General features: G+C 46.0%; 1 protein-coding gene across 1 annotated transcript in view; it reads left to right on the top strand.

Moving 5' to 3' along the window:
* NRAS (NRAS proto-oncogene, GTPase) overlaps positions 1-14,767 on the top strand; it is a 48,280-nt gene extending 33,513 nt beyond the window's left edge. Inside the window, exons 4-6 of the mRNA XM_073587087.1 lie at positions 13,448-13,607; positions 13,695-13,818; positions 13,908-14,767. Of these exons, the coding sequence (XP_073443188.1) occupies positions 13,448-13,607; positions 13,695-13,814 (280 nt within the window). The 3' untranslated portion in view covers positions 13,815-13,818; positions 13,908-14,767. The remainder of the gene's footprint in view (positions 1-13,447; positions 13,608-13,694; positions 13,819-13,907) is intronic.
* The last annotated feature ends 4,374 nt before the right edge of the window (positions 14,768-19,141 follow it).

Genomic DNA, 19,141 nt, shown 5'->3' with positions numbered 1-19,141 from the left:
TCAATTGGTGGCTGACGTCACCTCTTATTTCACTAGGCCGGTCATTCCTTATGATTCACTGGCAGATTGTGACATCGGATGCCAGCCTTCTCGGCTGGGGTGCGGTGATTTGCAATCAGACGGTTCAGGGGCGGTGGTCGACTCGAGTCAACTCTGCCGATCAACATCCTCGAGATATGGGCGATTTATCTGTCTCTCATTCACTGGGACAGGCTTCTCAGGGGTCTGCCGATCTGGATTCAGACAGATAATGCCACCCCAATTCTCTACCACTTAATTTAACGGCGTGGCTGTTGAGACCGCGGTTTTGAAACGGTCAGGTTTTTCGGATCGGGTTATTCACTCCATGATCCGTGCTAGAAAGCCATCGTCTTCCAGAATTTATTATCGTACGTGGAAGGCCTATTTCACTTGGTGCGAGGCCAATGACATTCCGCCCGTGTCCTTTTCACTCCCTTCTATCCTGGTGTTCCTCCAGGCAGGCCTAGATGCGGGTCTTGCCCTCAGCTCTTTTAAAGGGTCAAGTCTCGGCGCTTTCCATTCTTTTCCAGAAGACGTGGTCTTCCCGACCGCAGGTCAAGACCTTTCTTCAGGGGGTAGCCCATGCGGCACCCCTGTACCGTGCGCTCCATGGGATCTCAATCTGGTCCTGGAGGCTCTACAGGGATCTCCCTTTGAACCTCAGGGAAGTTTCCCTACACCTTCTCTCCTGGAAAGTAGCCTTTCTGGTGGCTATCACCTCCATCCGGCGCGTGTCGGAATTGGAGGCCCTTTCCTGTCATCCCCCTTTCTTGGTAATCCCCCGCCTTCCTTCCTTCCTAAGGTGGTGTCTACCTTCTACCTAAATGAGGACATTGTTCTTCCGTCCTTTTGTCCGGGTCCAATCCACCCTCTTGAGCGCTGCTTGAACAAGCTAGACCTGGTCAGGGCGATAAAGGTCTACCTGGCTAGGACAGCTCCCTTGCGGAAGACAGACTCACTTTTCATCATTCCGGATGGTGCGCGGAAAGGGCAGCCGGCCTCCAAGGCTACTATTGCTCACTGGATCAGATCGGCAATTTTGGAAGCTTACCGGGTCAAGCATCGAGTGCCCCCTCCTGGAATTAGAGCTCACTCTACCCGGGCAGTGGGTGCCTCCTGGGCGGTGTGCAACAGAGCTTCTGCGCTGCAGCTTTGCAAAGCGGCAACCTGGTCTTCGATCCACACGTTTGCCAAATTTTACAAGGTCCACACCTACGCTTCGGCTGACGCCAGCCTAGGCAGAAGGATCTTGCAGGCGGCGGTGGTGAGTTCTCAGACCTAATGGAAGTTTGCTTCTCCCTCCCCAGGGACTGCTTTGGGACGTCCCATGGTTTGTGTCCCCCAATGAAGCGATAGAGAAAACAGGATTTTTGGTTGCTTACCGTAAAATCTGTTTCTCGGAGCCTTCATTGGGGGACACGGCACCCTCCCCTGTTCTGCAACTCCTGTTCTTATGTTGTTTGTTGTTTACACTTGAGTTGTCTGTTCTGTTTCACTCTATTTTGTTACTTGTCCTACTGCTTTCTCACTAACTGACGGAATTAGTGCCGGTTGGTGGGGTGTATACTGCGGAGGAGGAGCTAACCTTTTTCTGTACGTAGTGTCAGCCTCCTAGTGGCAGCAGCATACACCCATGGTTTCTGTGTCCCCCAATGAAGGCTCCGAGAAAGATTTTACGGTGAGCAACCAAAAATCCCGGTTTTTTTTTTTGTTTTGTTTTTTTTTTTAGGGACCACATCATATTTAAAGTCATTTTGAGGGGTGTACACGACAGAAAATGCCCAAAAGTGACACCATTCTAAAAACTAGACCCCTTAAGGTGCTCAAAACCACATTCAAGAAGTTTATTAACCCTTTACGTGCTTTACAGGAGCTAAAGCAATGTGGAAGGAAAAAATTAACATGTAACTTTTTTTTTGCAAAAAATTTACTTCAGAACCAATTTTTTTTTATTTTCACAAGTGTTAAAAGAGAAAATGAACCTCTAATCTTATTGTGCAATTTCTCCTGAAAACGCTGATACCCAAAATGTGGGGTTAAACCACTTTTTCAGCGCACAACAGAGCTCGCAAGTGAGGGAGCGCCGTTTTACTTTTTCAACGCAGAATTGGCTGGAATTGAGATCGGATGCCATATTGCTTTCGGAGAATCCCTGATGTTCCTAAACAGTGGAAACCCCCAACAAGTGACCCATTTTGGAAACTAGACCCATTAAGGAACTTTTCTAGATGTGTAGTGAGCACTTTGAACCTTGAAGTGCTTCACAGAAGTTTATAACGTAGAGCCGTGAAAATAAAAAATCATTTTTTTCCACAAAAATGATCTTTTCGCCTCCAAATTTTTATTTTTAGAAGGGTAACAGGAGAAATCATACCCCCACAGTTGTCAGATTTGTGCTGAGTACCTGAGTACGCTGATACCCCATATGTGGGGGTAAACCACTATTTGGGCGCACAGCAGAGCTCAGAAGGGAAGGAGTACCGTTTGACTTTTTCAATGCAGAATTGGCTGGAATTGAGACTGGACGCCATGTCGCTTTTTGGAGAGCCCCTGGTGTGCCTAAACAGTGAAAAACCCCCACAAGTGACACTATTTTGGACCCCTTAAGGAACTTATCTAGATGTGTGGTGAGCACTTTGAACCCCCAAGTGCTTCCCTGAAGTTTATAACGCAGAGCAGTGAAAGTAAAATAATCACTTTTTTTCCTCAAAAATGATAATTTAGCCCATAATTTTTTATTTTCCTAAGGGTAACAGGAGAAATTGGACCACAAAAGTTGTTGTGCAGTTTGTCCTGAGTACGCTGATACCCCATATGTGGGGGGGGAACCACTGTTTGGGTGCATGAGAGTGCTCGGAAGGGAAGGAGCGCCATTTTGGAATGCAGACTTTGATGGAATGGTCTGCGGGCGTCATGTTGCGTTTGCAGAGCCCTTGATGTGCCTAAACAGTATAAACCCCCCACAAGTGACCCCATCTTGGAAACTAGACCCCCGATGGAGCTTATCTAGGTATGCGGTGAGCACTTTGAACCCCCAAGTGCTACACAGAAGTTTATAATGCAGAGCCGTGAAAATAAGTCCCTGTTTTCCACAAAAGTGATTTTTTTTTTTTTACCCCCAATTTTTTTATTTTCCCAAGAGTAACAGGAAAAATTAGACCCCCCAGAGTTAGTAAATAGTGGAAACCCCTCAATTCTTGCTCCAACCCTAATCCCAACACACCCCTAACCCTTATCCCAATCCTAATTCCAACCCTAGCCCTAACCCTAATGGAAAAATGAAAAAATATATATTTTCTTTATTTCATTATGTTTGCCTAACTAAGGGGGTGATAAACGGGGGAGTTATTTATTATTTTTTTTATTTTGATCACTATGATAGTTTATCATAGTGATCAAAATGGATCTGCCAGCTGGCAGATTCACAGCGGGCGCACTGCGCATGCGCCCGCATTTTCTTCCGGATCCAAGATGGCGGCGCCCACCGGAGGACGCCGGCGAGACAGAGGACCACCAGGAGGTACAGAGGGGGGGATCGGGGACCATATTTCTCTCTCCCCTGATGTGCGATCACATCGGAGGAAAGAGAAATTAAATGCGAAATCGCGGCTTTTTTATTTTTGTGATCACCGTTATAGGGTTAATAACGGCGATCGCAAAAGCGGGTCGGTAAAACACGAACCGATTCATGTTCTCTGGGGTCTCGGCTACCCCCGGCAGCCGAGACCCCGGAAAAAATCCGACACTGGGGGGCGCTATTTACTTTCTCCACAGCGCCGTGAAATAACGGCGCTGTGGTTTAAGTGGCCTTAATTACCGCCGTTAAAAGACGTATCGGCGGTCGTTAAGGGGTTAAGCCTGACCATGATTCCCTGGTCCAGAAAAAAGAAAAAAATTCCAGCTACTATAAGATCCATTTATTGAGTGAAAAGTAAGACAGCGTTCACATGATTGTCTCTATTACGCGTTTCGAACACCCAGACTGTGTTCTGGAGTAACTACACGCTGGACGGCGTGATTCCTTGCTCCCACACACCACAGACTGTTTTCAAGTGAGCTGGTAAGACCCTTTTTTTTTCTTCTCATGATTCCCTGGTGGCAGCCTCTGCCGGCTTAGGGTGTGGAGTACAGGAATGGTGAGGCTGTGTCTTAAAGCTCATTTCCTCACTACAGCTTTCAAAGGAAGCAAGGTCTTCAGTTACCGTCCCCACATGGTGAAGGCAGGCAGTGCACTGTTTGGGCAATTTGTTTTCTTTATCGCCTTATTGGGGGACACAGAATACCATGGGTGTATGCTGCTGCTGCTAGGAGGCTGACACTATGCAAAAACAATAAAATTAGCTCCTCCCCGGCAGTATACACCCACCGACAGGCACCAAGCACCTCAGTTTGTGCTTAGTGTCTGTAGGAGGCGGACCGGGATCTCCCCAGATCCGCATTTTTCTTTTCAGGTTTAGTCTGAACTTTTTAATTTTTCCCTCTTTTGTCTTTTAGGTTATTTTCCATCGGGAAACAGGGTGTAGTTGTCACCCTGATTTCCCATATCATGCGGCTGAGCGAGCAGTGTGGTGTCATCCACATCGCAACTCTCAGTACCGCAGGCAGGACTTTTCCCTTTCGCCTTCCGGTGATAAGGGTTGTGGACAGGTGGCTAGTCCTTGCCGAATCCCCCTCCTCACCCCTCTCTCGGGACAGGGCTGAGAGGAAGACGGCGATCGCAGGTGTTTCAAGCCGTCTTCTGCAGGATGCGGGTACAGAGGACTCCCTTCCCCCCAGCGGCCTGCCGTTTCCCTGTGGGCCCCTGTGGTCATCCTCTTCAGGGACGTCAGGTAAGTGCCTGTACGTTCCCTCCGGCCCCGCATAACCTCCGTGAATGGCAGAAGTTGTACCTTTGTGATTTCAGGTCCACAATTTTTGAATTTCCCGCCCTCTCTGCCTGCCGCGCGCTCACGCCGCTTGTTTCTCACTCCCAGGGAGACACTGGGGATTCCTCCACACACAGCGTCACAAGCAGGGGAGGCAGACTTCCCAGGGCCACTGTCAGATCAGCTCCGTTATGTCGGCGCTCGCATGGGGCTGCGGCGTCTTCACTTTCACTTTCCCTCACAGTCTCCTCATCGCTGTGCTCCCTCCTCCCTTCCTGAGCGCGCTCTTTTCAGCGCGCCTTTACTAGCCCATCACAGGGCTCCTTTTCGTTTCATATGCCAGCCTCCTCCTTCGGCTATGCCCTCTCCTTCGCTGTTAACCAGTCATGGAGCGGCCGCTAAGCTCCGCTCCCAGCCTCCAGCACAAGGATTTCCTGGTTGTTTCACTCCTGCCTGCGCTGTTTGGGGGACACTTCAGCGTTTTCTGCTGCTCACAGAATCTCGGTAGGCTCTGCTCTGAGGCAAAGATTAGCTCTCCTCGGCAGTTATTCCTTAAATCCTGCGGCCATTCAGTGCAGTCTACTTATGCCCAACCCTTCAGGGGATCTCTGCTTCAGGCCCACCGCTATCTATTACGCCTGTGCGCGCTGTAAAAAGAAGTGGGCATCGGGTCAGTCGTCTCCATTCTGCCCCCCCTGCAGTCCTTCCAATATGTCAGCATCTCAGGAGCGCACAGAGTCCCGGGCGGAGGGCGCTCTTCCCTCCTCTCTCCCCCCCGGAGTGGGCCGTTACAATGTCACAGTCTGTTTCTGACTTGACAAAAGTATCACAGTCGCTGGTCCAGGTTTTAGAACGATTACCTCAGCTATCCTCAGCCACCTCTGCCCCGACCACCTCTCGGGGTGAGTCGTCCGCACCTGACCGCGACCTTCAGAGAGACAGACGGGGAAGGTCTTCTAGGAAGCGGGCTCTGTCCACTTCGTCCTCGAGCTCGCAGGGCCCTTCCGCTCCCAGGCCTCCTTCTCCTTCCTCAGATGACAGCCTTCAGTCAGGCGATGATTCTCATTCGGAAGCTAGCTCTGAGGGGAACAGCGTTTCTAAAACGCGGGACATGGTCGATAGTCTTCTTGCAGCTATCTTCCAAACACTAAAACTTAAACAGGATGAGGCTCCAGCTCAGGAAAGCTCGGTTGTCCTTAGACGAGCCAGACCTCCGTCCCGAACCTTTCCCAATCACAACGATTTCAATACTACCTTAGCCAAACACTGGGAGCGCCCTGAACAACGTTTCTCAGGCCGCAAATATTTGGACGTTCTGTACCCCTTTGACGCAGAACTGCTCTCAAAGTGGTCCAAGGCTCCAGAGGTATATCCTCCAGTATCCCGGATAGCCTCTAAAACAGTGCTCTCTCTGCCAGACGGGACGTCGCTCAAAGATCCTACTGACAGGCAGATTGAATCTCTGGCTAAGTCTATCTCTGAGGCATCTGGCGCCTCTCTCTGCCCTATTTTCGCATCCGCCTGGGTGGCGAAGGTCATTTCCGCTTGGGCAAAAATCCTTCGCAGAGGCATCTTAGCGTCAGCTCCTCAAGACGAATTGGCAGATCTTGCAGATCAGATTAACCAGGCGGGAAAATACCTTTTGGCCGCCTCCTTGGACGCGGCCGGCTGCGTAGCAAGGGCTAACCGCAACATAGTAGCTGTACGCCGAGTCCTTTGGCTAAAGTCATGGAATGCGGACACTACTTCGAAAAAGTCGCTTACCAATCTGCCATTCCATGGCTCTAGGCTCTTTGGAGCAAAGCTGGATCAGATAATTTCCGATGCCACTGGAGGCAAAAGTACTTTGCTTCCCCAGTCTCGACCAAAACGTCCCTTCAACAGAAGGGGGTTTCGACCATTCAGGCCTTTTCGTCCCTTCTCTGCCACGGAGAGAGCCACTCAACAGGATCGGCCGCCTGCCACCAGGGAGCGGGATCAGAGGAAACCTGCCTACAAACCCGCTCCTCGCTGGAGATCTAGAGGACAATATTCCAGATCTGCAGGAGCCAATTCCGGCAGATTTTCGTCTAAGTGACGGGTCACCCCCACCTGGAATTTCTTCCAGGGTGGGCGGCAGACTTTCCTTTTTCGCGGATGCCTGGCTGTCCGTTGTAGACGACGCTTGGGTCAGAGAACTCGTCGCATCCGGTTACAAAATCGAATTTGCTTCACTCCCGAACAGACGGTTTTTCTGGTCTCGGCCTCCGCGACAGCGGGCCCAGATTCCGGGTTTTCTGCAGGCCATTTCCTCCCTTCTTTCCGCCGGTGTCATTGTTCCCGTTCCCTCAGACGAACGGTTTTCCGGGTTCTACTCCAATCTCTTTGTAGTCCCGAAGAAAGACGGCTCTCTTCGTCCTATTCTGGACCTCAAATTGCTCAATCGCCACGTGAAGATTCTTCATTTCAGGATGGAGTCTCTTCGGTCGGTGATTGCTTCCATGGAGCCCGGGGAATTTCTCTGCTCGGTGGACATTCGGGATGCCTATCTCCACATTCCAATATGTGTGCAACATCAGAAGTATCTTCGATTTGCGTTTCAGGGAGAACACTTTCAGTTCACAGCTCTTCCTTTCGGCCTGGCTTCAGCGCCCCGGGTTTTCACGAAGGTGATGGCGACTGTGATGGCCATCCTTCGCTCCAGAGGGATCCTCATCATCCCTTATCTGGACGATCTTTTGATCAAGGGTTCGTCTCGCCAGGACTGTCTCCGGAGCCTTCAGATAACCCTGGACACTCTCAGCCGCCTAGGTTGCCTAGTCAACAAGGAGAAGTCCATTCTGGTCCCCACCCAGCGTCTGACCTTTCTGGGTATGGAATTCGACACGGAGCTAGCCCGTGTTTTTCTTCCAAAGGAAAAATTTACAACTCTGTCCAAGTGCATCAAAACTCTCAAGAGGCCTGCTCCCATTCCCATTCGGTTCGGCATGAAGGTCCTGGGGAAGATGGTGGCCTCCATGGAGGCAGTGCCCTTTGCGCAGTATCACCTTCGCCCTCTCCAGCTGTCTCTGCTTTCAGCCTGGGACAAGACCACGATGTCCTTGGACCGTCCTATTCGGCTTCCTCTCAGAGTGAGGCAGTCTCTCACTTGGTGGCTACGGCCAGCGTCAGTTCTCCAAGGGAGGTCCTTCCTTCCGCCTCAGTGGCAAATCATCACCACCGATGCGAGCCTTCTAGGATGGGGAGCCGTGTTCCATCAGAAAGCGGCCCAAGGACGCTGGAAGCCACAGGAGTCTCTCCTTCCAATCAATCTTTTGGAGATCAGGGCGATTTTCCTGGCCCTTCTTCACTGGCAGCCCCTCCTTTCCGGCAAGCCGGTCCGCATTCAGTCGGACAACGCCACGGCCGTGGCGTACATAAACCATCAGGGGGGTACGCGCAGCAAACAGGTAATGTCAGAAGTGGCCAAGATATTCCGCTGGGCAGAACGTTACGTTCCGACAATCTCCGCCGTCCATATTCCAGGGGTGGAAAATTGGGCAGCCGACTTTCTGAGTCGCCAGGGCCTAGCGTCCGGCGAATGGTCCCTGCACCCCGCGGTTTTCTCTCAGATATGCGACCGTTGGGGCACCCCGGATGTCGATCTCATGGCATCTCGGATGAACCACAAGGTGCCGCAGTTCGTAGCCAGGTCCAGGGACCCTCTAGCCGTCGCATGCGACGCACTGGTGACTCCGTGGTCCCAGTTTCAACTTCCGTATCTGTTCCCGCCTCTGGCATTGATCCCTCGGGTGGTCAAAAAGATAAAATCGGAAGGCGTACCAGTGATTCTAGTTGCTCCAGATTGGCCAAGACGGCCTTGGTACGCGGAACTGGTCAACATGCTCGCGGACGTTCCCTGGAGGCTTCCGGACCGTCCAGACCTTCTCTCGCAAGGCCCCCTTTACCACGAGAATTCTCAGTCTCTGAGTTTGACGGCATGGCCATTGAGACCGCAATTCTAAAGGAATCAGGTCTGTCCAGTCAGGTTATTCAAACTATGATCAGAGCCAGGAAACCAGCCTCTTCCCGCATTTACTATAGGTACTGGAAGGCTTTTTTCCGTTGGTGCGATGATAGAAGAGTCTTCCCAATGTCGTTTTCTATCCCGTCTATCCTAGGGTTTCTTCAAGCTGGGTTAGACGCGGGTCTGTCCCTCAGTACGCTCAAGGGCCAGGTTTCCGCTCTCTCTATCCTCTTCCAAAGAGAGCTAGCTTCTCTACCACAGGTCAAGACCTTTCTACAAGGGGTTTCCCACGTGGCTCCCCCTCATCATTCGCCAATAGACCCATGGGATCTCAACCTCGTTCTTAGCGCGCTCCAGAAGGCGCCGTTCGAGCCTCTCCAGGACATTCCTTTGTCCCTTCTCTCTTGGAAGGTCACCTTTTTGATCGCCATTTCCTCCATCAGAAGAGTTTCTGAATTGGCGGCCTTGTCATGTCGTTCCCCTTACCTCATTCTCCATCAGGACAAAGCCGTCCTCAGGCCCGTTCCTTCTTTTCTTCCAAAGGTGGTTTCCGCTTTCCATATCAATGAGGATATCGTCCTTCCTTCTTTTTGTCCGGCTCCATCTCATCCTCTTGAGAAGTCTCTCCACAAACTGGACGTAGTTAGAGCCCTGCGTGTCTATCTTGCCAGGACCTCTTCCTTCCGTCTGTCCGATTCCTTGCTAATCATCTCTGAAGGTCGCCAGAAGGGCCTTCCGGCTTCCAAATCCACGATCGCTCGCTGGATTCGTTCTACCATTCTGGAAGCGTATCGTCTTCAGGAAAAGCGGCCCCCTCCGGGAGTAAGAGCTCATTCCACCCGGGCTGTGGCGGCTTCGTGGGCTGCTCGTCACCAGGCCTCGGCCATGCAAATTTGCAAGGCTGCTACCTGGTCATCTTTGCACACCTTCACGAGGTTCTACAGGGTTCATACCCAGGCCTCGTCTGATGCTGTGGTTGGTAGGAAGGTTCTGCAGGCGGCGGTGGCTCACCGGCCGACCTGAGCCTTTCGGTTACTTTCGTTCCTTTTTGCTGTTCCCACCCTTGGGACTGCTTTGGGACGTCCCATGGTATTCTGTGTCCCCCAATAAGGCGATAAAGAAAGATGGATTTTTGGTTCTTACCGTAAAATCTCTTTCTTGGAGCCTTCATTGGGGGACACAGCACCCTCCCTGTTTCAGTTGTACCGTGTTGGGTCTTAGAGTCCCCTGTTGGGTTGGTACATATGGTTCGAGTTTTTTCTCGTCGCTTCTCCTACTGCTTTTTCACCAACTGAGGTGCTTGGTGCCTGTCGGTGGGTGTATACTGCCGGGGAGGAGCTAATTTTATTGTTTTTGCATAGTGTCAGCCTCCTAGCAGCAGCAGCATACACCCATGGTATTCTGTGTCCCCCAATGAAGGCTCCAAGAAAGAGATTTTACGGTAAGAACCAAAAATCCATCTTTTTATTCTGAAGTGTTAGAAGTTTTTTTCCTCTCATACAGTTTATGAATTTCCATGGCCTATTTGGTCTTGTCATTTATCATATAACTCGATAATTCCATCCTTTATTAGGAAACTGACCTAGTAATAAAAGTGCAGTGCGGGCACAATCAAATGTGTTCTGTTAGTAGACTGCAGATGTCTGCTTATAGGCCTAAAGGGATTTCTTTTCTTCTTCCTATAGTCAATAAGATAAAAACATTGACATGAATAAAATAATTTATTTATAGAACACCATTAACTCCGCAGCACTTGACATACATCATTGCTGTCCCCATTGGGACTCACAATCAGTATGTCTTTGGAGTGTGGGAGGAAACCTTGAGAACCGGGAGGAAACCAAACAAACTCCTTGTGCTATTTGAGCCCTTGACCTGAGTGCTACAATGCTAATCGACAATTAATTGACCACATGCTAAAGTAATTGTCCCCTAAATTAAATCAGCTGTCAAAGACGACCACTCTTGAACAGAGGCCGTTCATCTGTCTTCTCTAAGGGTCTGTTCACACAGTGTGACCGGCAGCATGATACGACCGCCAAATGTCTATTTACATGAGCAGATCAAAGTAAATGATGCACACTGGCCGACCAACACTGATACAGCGTCAAGAATGTTATCTTTATTTTTTTTTAATTGTACTGCGCAAAAAATAATCTCACTGTACGAATGAGTGTTTTGCTCATCTGTCGGGTGATCGTCTGTCTGTTTACAGGGCATGATAGTGGTGATACAAACGGTTTTAACTACTCTCATTCCTGATTATTTTGCAGTGTAAACGCCCCTTAAGGGTACGTGCACACGTTGCGGCTTCGTCTGCAGATTTGGCCCTGCGGATCCGCAGCAGTATTCCAAGGGATGTACAGTACCATGTATCCTATGGAAAACAAAAACCGTTGCGCACATGCTGCGAAAATTCCGCTCTGAAACGCAGCGGTTTATTTTCCGCAGCATGTCAATTCTTTGTGAGGATTCCACAGTGTTTTTACACCTATTCCATTATAGGAATTCGCAGGTAAAACGAATCCGCAACGTGTGCACATACCCGAAATCACAGCGATCACTTTTTATCCTTTTGGGAAGCTTCCACCACGCAGTGTCCCCAAGCATTACATGGTTGTTGTTCAGTTAAATGTTCTTGTAATTCATAGAGGAGCACTGAGTACCTCTGCTAGCTGAGGGCCGGATGGGCCGCTAGCAGGGTTATCCTTTTATATAAAGACGACCTCACACCAAATATTTCATACTGAACTGGACACATGATGTAATTGTAGCAGCAGAGTGGAATAAAAGGTTTTTGTTATTTTTAATTTCACCTTGGGGCATATATATCTTTTCCCAGTATGAGATTTTTTTTTTGATAATTCCCCTGTAGACTTAACAAGTTAACTCATTAGGTGACTAATATTTTGCTAATAGCTCTGCAGCCAGTATTGCATCGAGTGTGCAGTTCAACATGAATAATTTAGTGAACGGCCCTTGACATATCCCTAGGGGTTGTTTTCACAAGACATCCATGTAATTACTTCATTTTATACCTTTTCACTGGCAGCTACAACCAGATGCCCCCCCCCCCCCTCTGCTGCTTCTGTAATAAGCAGCTCACTGTCAGTAGACTATGTACAGAGCCTGGTGTGAGCGGGATTAGCTTTCCGAGCTCTGCTGCATTGCTAAATCTAAAAACACTGCTTGCGTAAGAACCGCTACAGCCAGTAAACTAAGTGGTGCATCATTGGATTCAGGGTCTCTTTGCATCATGCTGTTGTCAGATGAGGTAGCTAAACATTCTGACAGATTACCTAATAATCTTATTAATAAATAAGGCTATGTATATCTAGACTGCTAACTAGCTCATTTAGCTTTACATGTGCAGATATAAAATGCTGTTGAGTGCATAGAGTAAGGGGGATCAGTTAAAAGAAAGGACCAGGTTCTGAGTAAACCCATTTAAAGGGAGGTGTGCCACAACTGTCTAAAAAGATGTCTTTTTAGGGCACGCTCAAAACTGGGAATTAACCAGATTGTCTAGGGTACTGCATTACAGGGAAATGGGGCAGCAGAACAAAACGTCTTAGAAACTGGAGTGGGAAATTGGGATTATGGAGGATGTTTGTTTTGTATCATTAACATAACTGAGATTACAGGTAGGATGGTGAATAGAGATGAAAGAGGAGATGTATGGCTGCGTAAAACTGTGGTGAGTTTTGCGGGGGAATGTTTATATTTCAAAGTGGTTGGGCAACCAGTGCAATAGCTGGTACAGGGTGGAGGTATCCGTATAGTGGCTGGACAGAAACTGGAGCCTGGCTGCTGCATTCAGGCTGGGTTAGGCTGGTTTCACACTAGCGTTTTTTAGCGCTGCGCTTCGTACGCGTCCATGCGTCCTGCGCCCCTATCTTTAACATGGGGGCGCATGGTCTAGCATATGCACGCTTTCGTATGCGTTTTTGTTCATATGCGTTTTTTTGTAGTGTGCACCTAGGCGTGCCGAACGTAACCTGTTGCATTTTTGGTCCGTCCGACCTGTTTTTTAAAAAAAACGCATGCGCACGCTTGTGCACGGAATGCGCAAAAAAATTACATTACAGTCTATGGGAACGCATGCGTTTTAAGCGTTAACATGGCTAGAAACTGGTTAAAACGCATGCACATAAAGAAAAGCAAACGCATACAAAACGCATGATGCGTTTATTGTATGCAATTCTATTGCGCACGAAGCGCAGCGCTAAAAACGCTAGTGTGAAAGTAGCGGGAGAGTTTAGTGAGGGGAAGACCAATTTATAGTGAGTTGCATTAGTCCAGACGAGAATGAATCAGAATGGCAGAGTTTTTGTCGTTTGAGGGTAAGGAAAGGGTGTGAATGATATCCATGAGACTCCAGTTCTGCAGTGCTGCTCGTGCTTTCATGTTAGTGACATCTGTATGGCCTTGTGGATTGTGTGTATAACCAGTTAATATGGTTGTATAATCTTCTTGAATACCTGGAGCATCTTTACCACTAGATAATTATATATAAAACACTTACATGTTGCCTTTACAGGTTATTTGTAACAAACGCCCGTTCTTTCATTTTTAGGGAGCAGATAAAGAGAGTAAAAGACTCAGATGATGTTCCTATGGTACTTGTTGGTAACAAATGTGATCTCCCAACCAGAACTGTGGACACCAAGCAAGCCCAAGAATTGGCTAGAAGTTACGGCATCCCATTTGTTGAGACATCCGCAAAAACAAGACAGGTATACGCTCATCTTTGTGATCCAAATATAGTTTGCAATATTATATTTGTAACCGTCTCATTGATTTCCATGCACACTCTCCTCCAGGGTGTTGAAGATGCTTTTTATACCCTGGTTCGTGAAATCCATCAGTACAGGATGAAAAAGCTTGATAGCAATGAAGACAGTAACCAGGGCTGCATTAGATTGCCTTGTTCCCTCATGTAATCTGGTAAGGGATAATTACCCATGATATATATTGATTTTGTACTGTAATCCTGTGTATTCAAAATTTGATGTTTGTTAACTCTCATTTTATAGAATTTTTGGCCAAAGCACTGGAGGTCTTGCTCTCCACAAGAAGACCAAAGCTGGCATGCCATCTCACAAGACTGTTATAACAGAAGCTCCACTTGACAAATGATTTACCTCGTTCATGGATGGTTGTACCACTGTGTGCACGTTCTCCACACAACTGCTGCCATGGGGACCAACATGACCTTAATGTTTGTACTTCGAGTGGTTAAACAGAGTATGATGTGAAGATGATTGCTTTGCATTCTTTAATTGCTGCACTTCATCTCAAGGATTTAAGTCAAGTAGTGACCACCGGCCGTGCAGCTTAATAACTTTAGGGCTATACCACTATTCCGTATAGTATGTCTTAAAACAACAGAAGACATCCCTTTTACCTTGAACTGGCAATGAAGCCTGATGCATTGTGTTCAGCCAACTAAGCCTTATGTCCCTTGACAATCACTTTTTGCCGCATTCACAAAACAACCCACTTTCAAATATTTAAGGAAATGCCATGATGGCCTTTACAACTCTTGACGGCCGAATTCCGAGACTTTTTGAGCCGTTCTTGCTTGAGTTCTATTCAGAAGCAAAGATGGTTATAGGACCAAGATTTTCATGTTCGTGTTAGTGCAAACTGTTGTGTTATGGGTTTTGTAGTCGTTCACAGTCTGCCTTACTCTTACTGCCTAGAAGGAAGGCGACATATACTGAATTATGTTAAACTAACCTTTTGTTTGGATCAGTATTTTATAACCACGAAATTAAAATGTATTTTCCTTCTTTATTTGTACAAACTTTATCATAATCTGAAATCTAGATTTATGTAAAACCAAGTAAATCGGCGTGATCCAAGTATTAATAAATACATGGTCCTTTAATAACTCTGATGTTTTAATATCTACATTTATTCAGATTTCCTCATTTTTGTAACCCATTGTAATATATTACAGGAAAACTTGAAATCTACAAAGTTGCCTGAATTCAAGCAAGAGGCAGTCATACATTTACTTATGCAAAAATTTGTCGAGCTCCTGCTAAAGAGTGTAAGGCATAAATCATACCGGTATTGTGGGTTAGTTTTTGTTTTACATTAAAAAAAAAAATGTAAATGAAGTGTCTTCGGCACACTGTTTTGCCCCCTCAAAAAGCCTTCCACTACCAATCCCTTTATGGTGATTGACAGGGCTCTCTTTGGAGTGATACCTGATCTAAATCCACAGCCCTGCACCTACAGACACAGCAGGTGCCAAGAGCGCACAGTGTCGGCGTGCACAGTACCGTTATCATTCTGGTGTGTTGTGGCCGCTCGCTGCACATAAGATCAGACAGTAGCAGGCATCCACTGCACAGGAGAGTGGCGATACCGCTCGCACAATGATAATGTGCGCATTCTTCTCTCCTTCTTGTCATCAGGCAGCAGGTGCTTTGTGACTGTATAAAGAATGACCGCTGCTACACACAGGAGAAGGTTGATGGTGCCCCTGCTGTCTCAGTATGTGTAGGGTTAGGTATTTATGTCTGACCACTCCAAAAGTGAGTGTAGTCAATTACCAAAAGGGGAATAGTGGATGATAGTAATTGAGGGATGGAGACATTGGCCATCAAATGCTTGGCCACACCAAAAGTGCGCTGAAGCCCCCTCATTTACATATGTATTAAAACGAAAGTCTACTATACCAGTATGATTTTTATAGGGGGTAAGTCCCCTACATGCATGTCTTTAAATGGTTCCATTTTAGTTTTGGGGGTAAGGATTTGCATCAATTTACAGAAAATTTAATCGTTTAAAATAATGGCTAGAATCAGGCATTTGTGCAAAGGTTATTCCAAGTTCTTTGGTATTATGAAATACTCTGCACCCATTACGGGGCACAAAACTATTTTCATTGTAATTCCTAATTTATTTATTTATTTTTTTTAGCTTAAGGAAAAGTTCTTCCATCTACTTCGGTGAGGAGTCCCTGTTCCCCATTGTATGTCATTTGGTATCTGGGCTGGTATAAGAGCTCAATAGTGTTTTGGTTTTGTTGTGTGTTTGTGGTTTTTTTTTTTTTGTTTGTTTTTTTTCTAAACCGTGGCTACCATGCTGATCACCGTTATTGGCACCCCTTCATTTTTTTCATAGACTGCACAATATCTTCAGACAGAAATAGAAATGTACCAAAGTTATATCAAGATTTCTTAATTTGTGGTCCAAAGTAATACAACAATAAATCATTATTTTTCAACTTAGAAGTTGCAATTTCAAAGAAGAAACAATAAACAGCATGTGCAGCAATAAAGGCACCCCTAATTAATGCTTGCAGTTTGTTCAAGCTCTTGAATGTTTGCAAGGTTCTTTTTTCCAGGGGCAGATTTCAGCTCACCTCAAAGATTTTCAATGGGATTGAGGTCAGGACTATTTTAAAACTGTCCATTTTTTTCTTTTTCACCCATTCCTGTGTACTTTGGGTCATTGTCTTGCTGTAAGACTCATTATCTTTGACTCAAACCAAGTTTTCTTACACTGGGTAGGACATTTCGCTCTAAAATGTTTTCATAGTTCTCTGATTTCATGATTCCTGTGATACAATCAAGGCCTCCAGTACCAGATGCAGCAAAGCAACCCCCACAGCATTATGGATCCTCCACAATGCTTAACTGTTGGTAGGGTGTTCTTTTCCTTATAGGATTCATTGTGCCATCTGTAAACAAACTATTGCTTTGCATTGCCTAAAAGCTCTCTTCGTTTAATCTGTCCACAGAACATTTTCTCAGAAGGATTGTGGTTTGTCAAGACAGTGTTTGACAAAGATCAGATGTTCCTTTTTATGTATTTTCTTCAATGGTTTCTTCCTTGGCTTTCGCCCATGCTTGGTTTTGTGTGCGGCGCATGGTGCTTGTTGAAACCATGACCCGAGACTTTTCCAGGTTGGCCTTCAGGTCTTTGGATGTTTGACATGGTGTTTTTTCCACCATTCGCACCAACTTTTAAAGAAATCTCTTGTCAATTTTTCCTCTTTCCCCAACATCCAGGGAGGTTCTTGACGGTTCAATGCTTGGCAGACTTCTTGATAACTTTGTGCCCTGTTGAAACTGGGATACCAAGGTCTTTTTGGAGGTGGCCTTATACCCCTTGGAAGTCTTGTGTTTGCTAATAATAGCAGTTCTGATATCCTCAGAAAGCTCATTTGTCTTCACCATTGTGATAAACTAACAAGGCCTACCATGTGGCCTTTTAAAACACTGAGGTCATCATTCAGTGGCTAATTCATGTCATATGGACACTGACAATCACATGTGATTCTCATTTGTGATTTACCACAGGCGAGTCAAAATGTGTTTCCATACTAACTTAATGTAAAGGATGCCAATTACCAGTGTCACAGCAAGCTTTAGGTTTTTTTTTTATTTTTCCCTCCCATTGTTTTTTGTTTTAAATTATTGTTTCATTTGCTCTTTATACAAAAAAAAAAAGTTTTACTTTTCATTTTTTTCAGGAGTTATTTCACATTATGTGCTTAAACTTCATGGTGCCAATAATGATGAGCAGGACTCTATGTAGACAACTTGCATAGACCTCTGGCTTAAGATTGTGTTTCCCAATGTCATTAGTTTGATAGCGCCCTTGTGTGACTGTTCTCTACTTTATAGTATTTTTCTTTAAACACAAATTACATCTCTGAATCTTTGCACATTCAGATGACAAAATGGACATATCAAAATGACAATGTTTTTTCATGACAATGAGTAGTCTTTTGCCTTGGCTGTGCTGTGAGTTCTAGTGCATCAACAGGGCAGTGATTCAGGAATAACGATTTTATCAAGGTGTGGTATACTTAGCGCCATGTTGGTGACCTGTGAATTGTGTTGGTAAACAATCGGAAACCTTTCAGTGATCAGAATACATTGGATTGGACAGGACTGCTTCCTTTTACTGGTAAGAGGATAGTGTTCTCCGGTATTTCATTCCAGAATCCCATTTGGGCTGCTACAGTTGGTATCAACGTGGTTCGTCATCTGTGTGCGCTAATCTTACACAGCATTAAGCTTCTGATGAAGTAATATTCTGTAGAAATGACTTAAGCAAATCTGGAAAGGGTTTAAGGAAATGGCAAAAACATAGGTGTGATGTAGAGTGGATTATTAGTAAGATAACTAATAAGTGATGGCATGCTTGGAGCCACTCACATGGACAGGCATAACACCATTATGCGCTTGAAGGTAAGACCATGTAATGGAAGTGGCTGCTGTACCACCCGCTGAACCAAGACAAAGCCAGGCACAAGAACATGAGGAAATGGACTGCAAAAGGAGCATTATTACCAGAGTGCTGCCATATCCAAATGATCAATGAACTGACGTGGGATAAAAGGTTGGAATAAATTGACAACACGGTTTGGAGTTGATCTAACTCCGTCGGGTAGGAAAAGGAAACAACCCTTGGCTAAACAGCAGTGACATTACCTACAATCACATTCCCTATTCATCTGTATACTAATACAGTCATACATTCAATAAAAATGCCTCTGAGAGATCTATACATTTGCATTAAGGATGGTGAGTTCTATATAGAAATCTTAAAGGGGTTGTCTAGCTTCAGCTCTCACCTACTCTTGATTACTTGTACATGCAAAGGCGGGGACAGTGACGCCAGTGCTGATTGGGCGAAGGGCTCACATGTCTTACGCGAGTGGCCGACGCCGCTGGAGCGGCGCTAGCACTGGAGGTGAGTATAGGTGTTTTAATTTTAATGGGGGTAAACATTCCGATTGAGAAGGGGTTATTTTCGTAGTGGACAATCCCTTTATCCAAAAAATTTAAAAATATTTATATATCACACATTTTTAAAGTGTCCAAAGAATATTTTGTTTAAAAAGTAGTAATATTGTTAATACAGCTATGGCAAAAAATAAGAGACCACTTTCAAATTGTTCTTTTAGTCTATAAACTTCTGACAACATGTCTCCGAATTTACAAGGAATAAATTTTGTATTTTTTCTTTCTGACAAAGAAAAATGGTCAAAATAAAAAAACAAACAAAAAAACAGTGCTTTCAGACCTCAAATAATGCAAAGAAAACGAGCTCATAATCATTTAGAAACAACAATACTAATGTTTTAACTCAGGAAGAGTTCAGAAAACAATGTTTTGTGGAATAACCATGATTTTTAAAATCAGCTTTCATGTGTCTTGGCATGCTTTCCACCAGTGTTTCACACTGCTTCTGGCGCAAACATTTAAGCAGTTCTTCTTTGATGGCTTGTGACTATCCA

The sequence above is a fragment of the Dendrobates tinctorius genome, unplaced genomic scaffold (genome assembly GCF_039654945.1).
Source record: "Dendrobates tinctorius isolate UK_male_01 unplaced genomic scaffold, ASM3965494v1 ptg000098l, whole genome shotgun sequence".
Taxonomy (NCBI): Eukaryota; Metazoa; Chordata; class Amphibia; order Anura; family Dendrobatidae; genus Dendrobates; species Dendrobates tinctorius.
The sequence above is the reverse complement of the archived record's forward strand: the minus strand, read 5'-3'. Positions and strand labels throughout refer to the sequence as shown.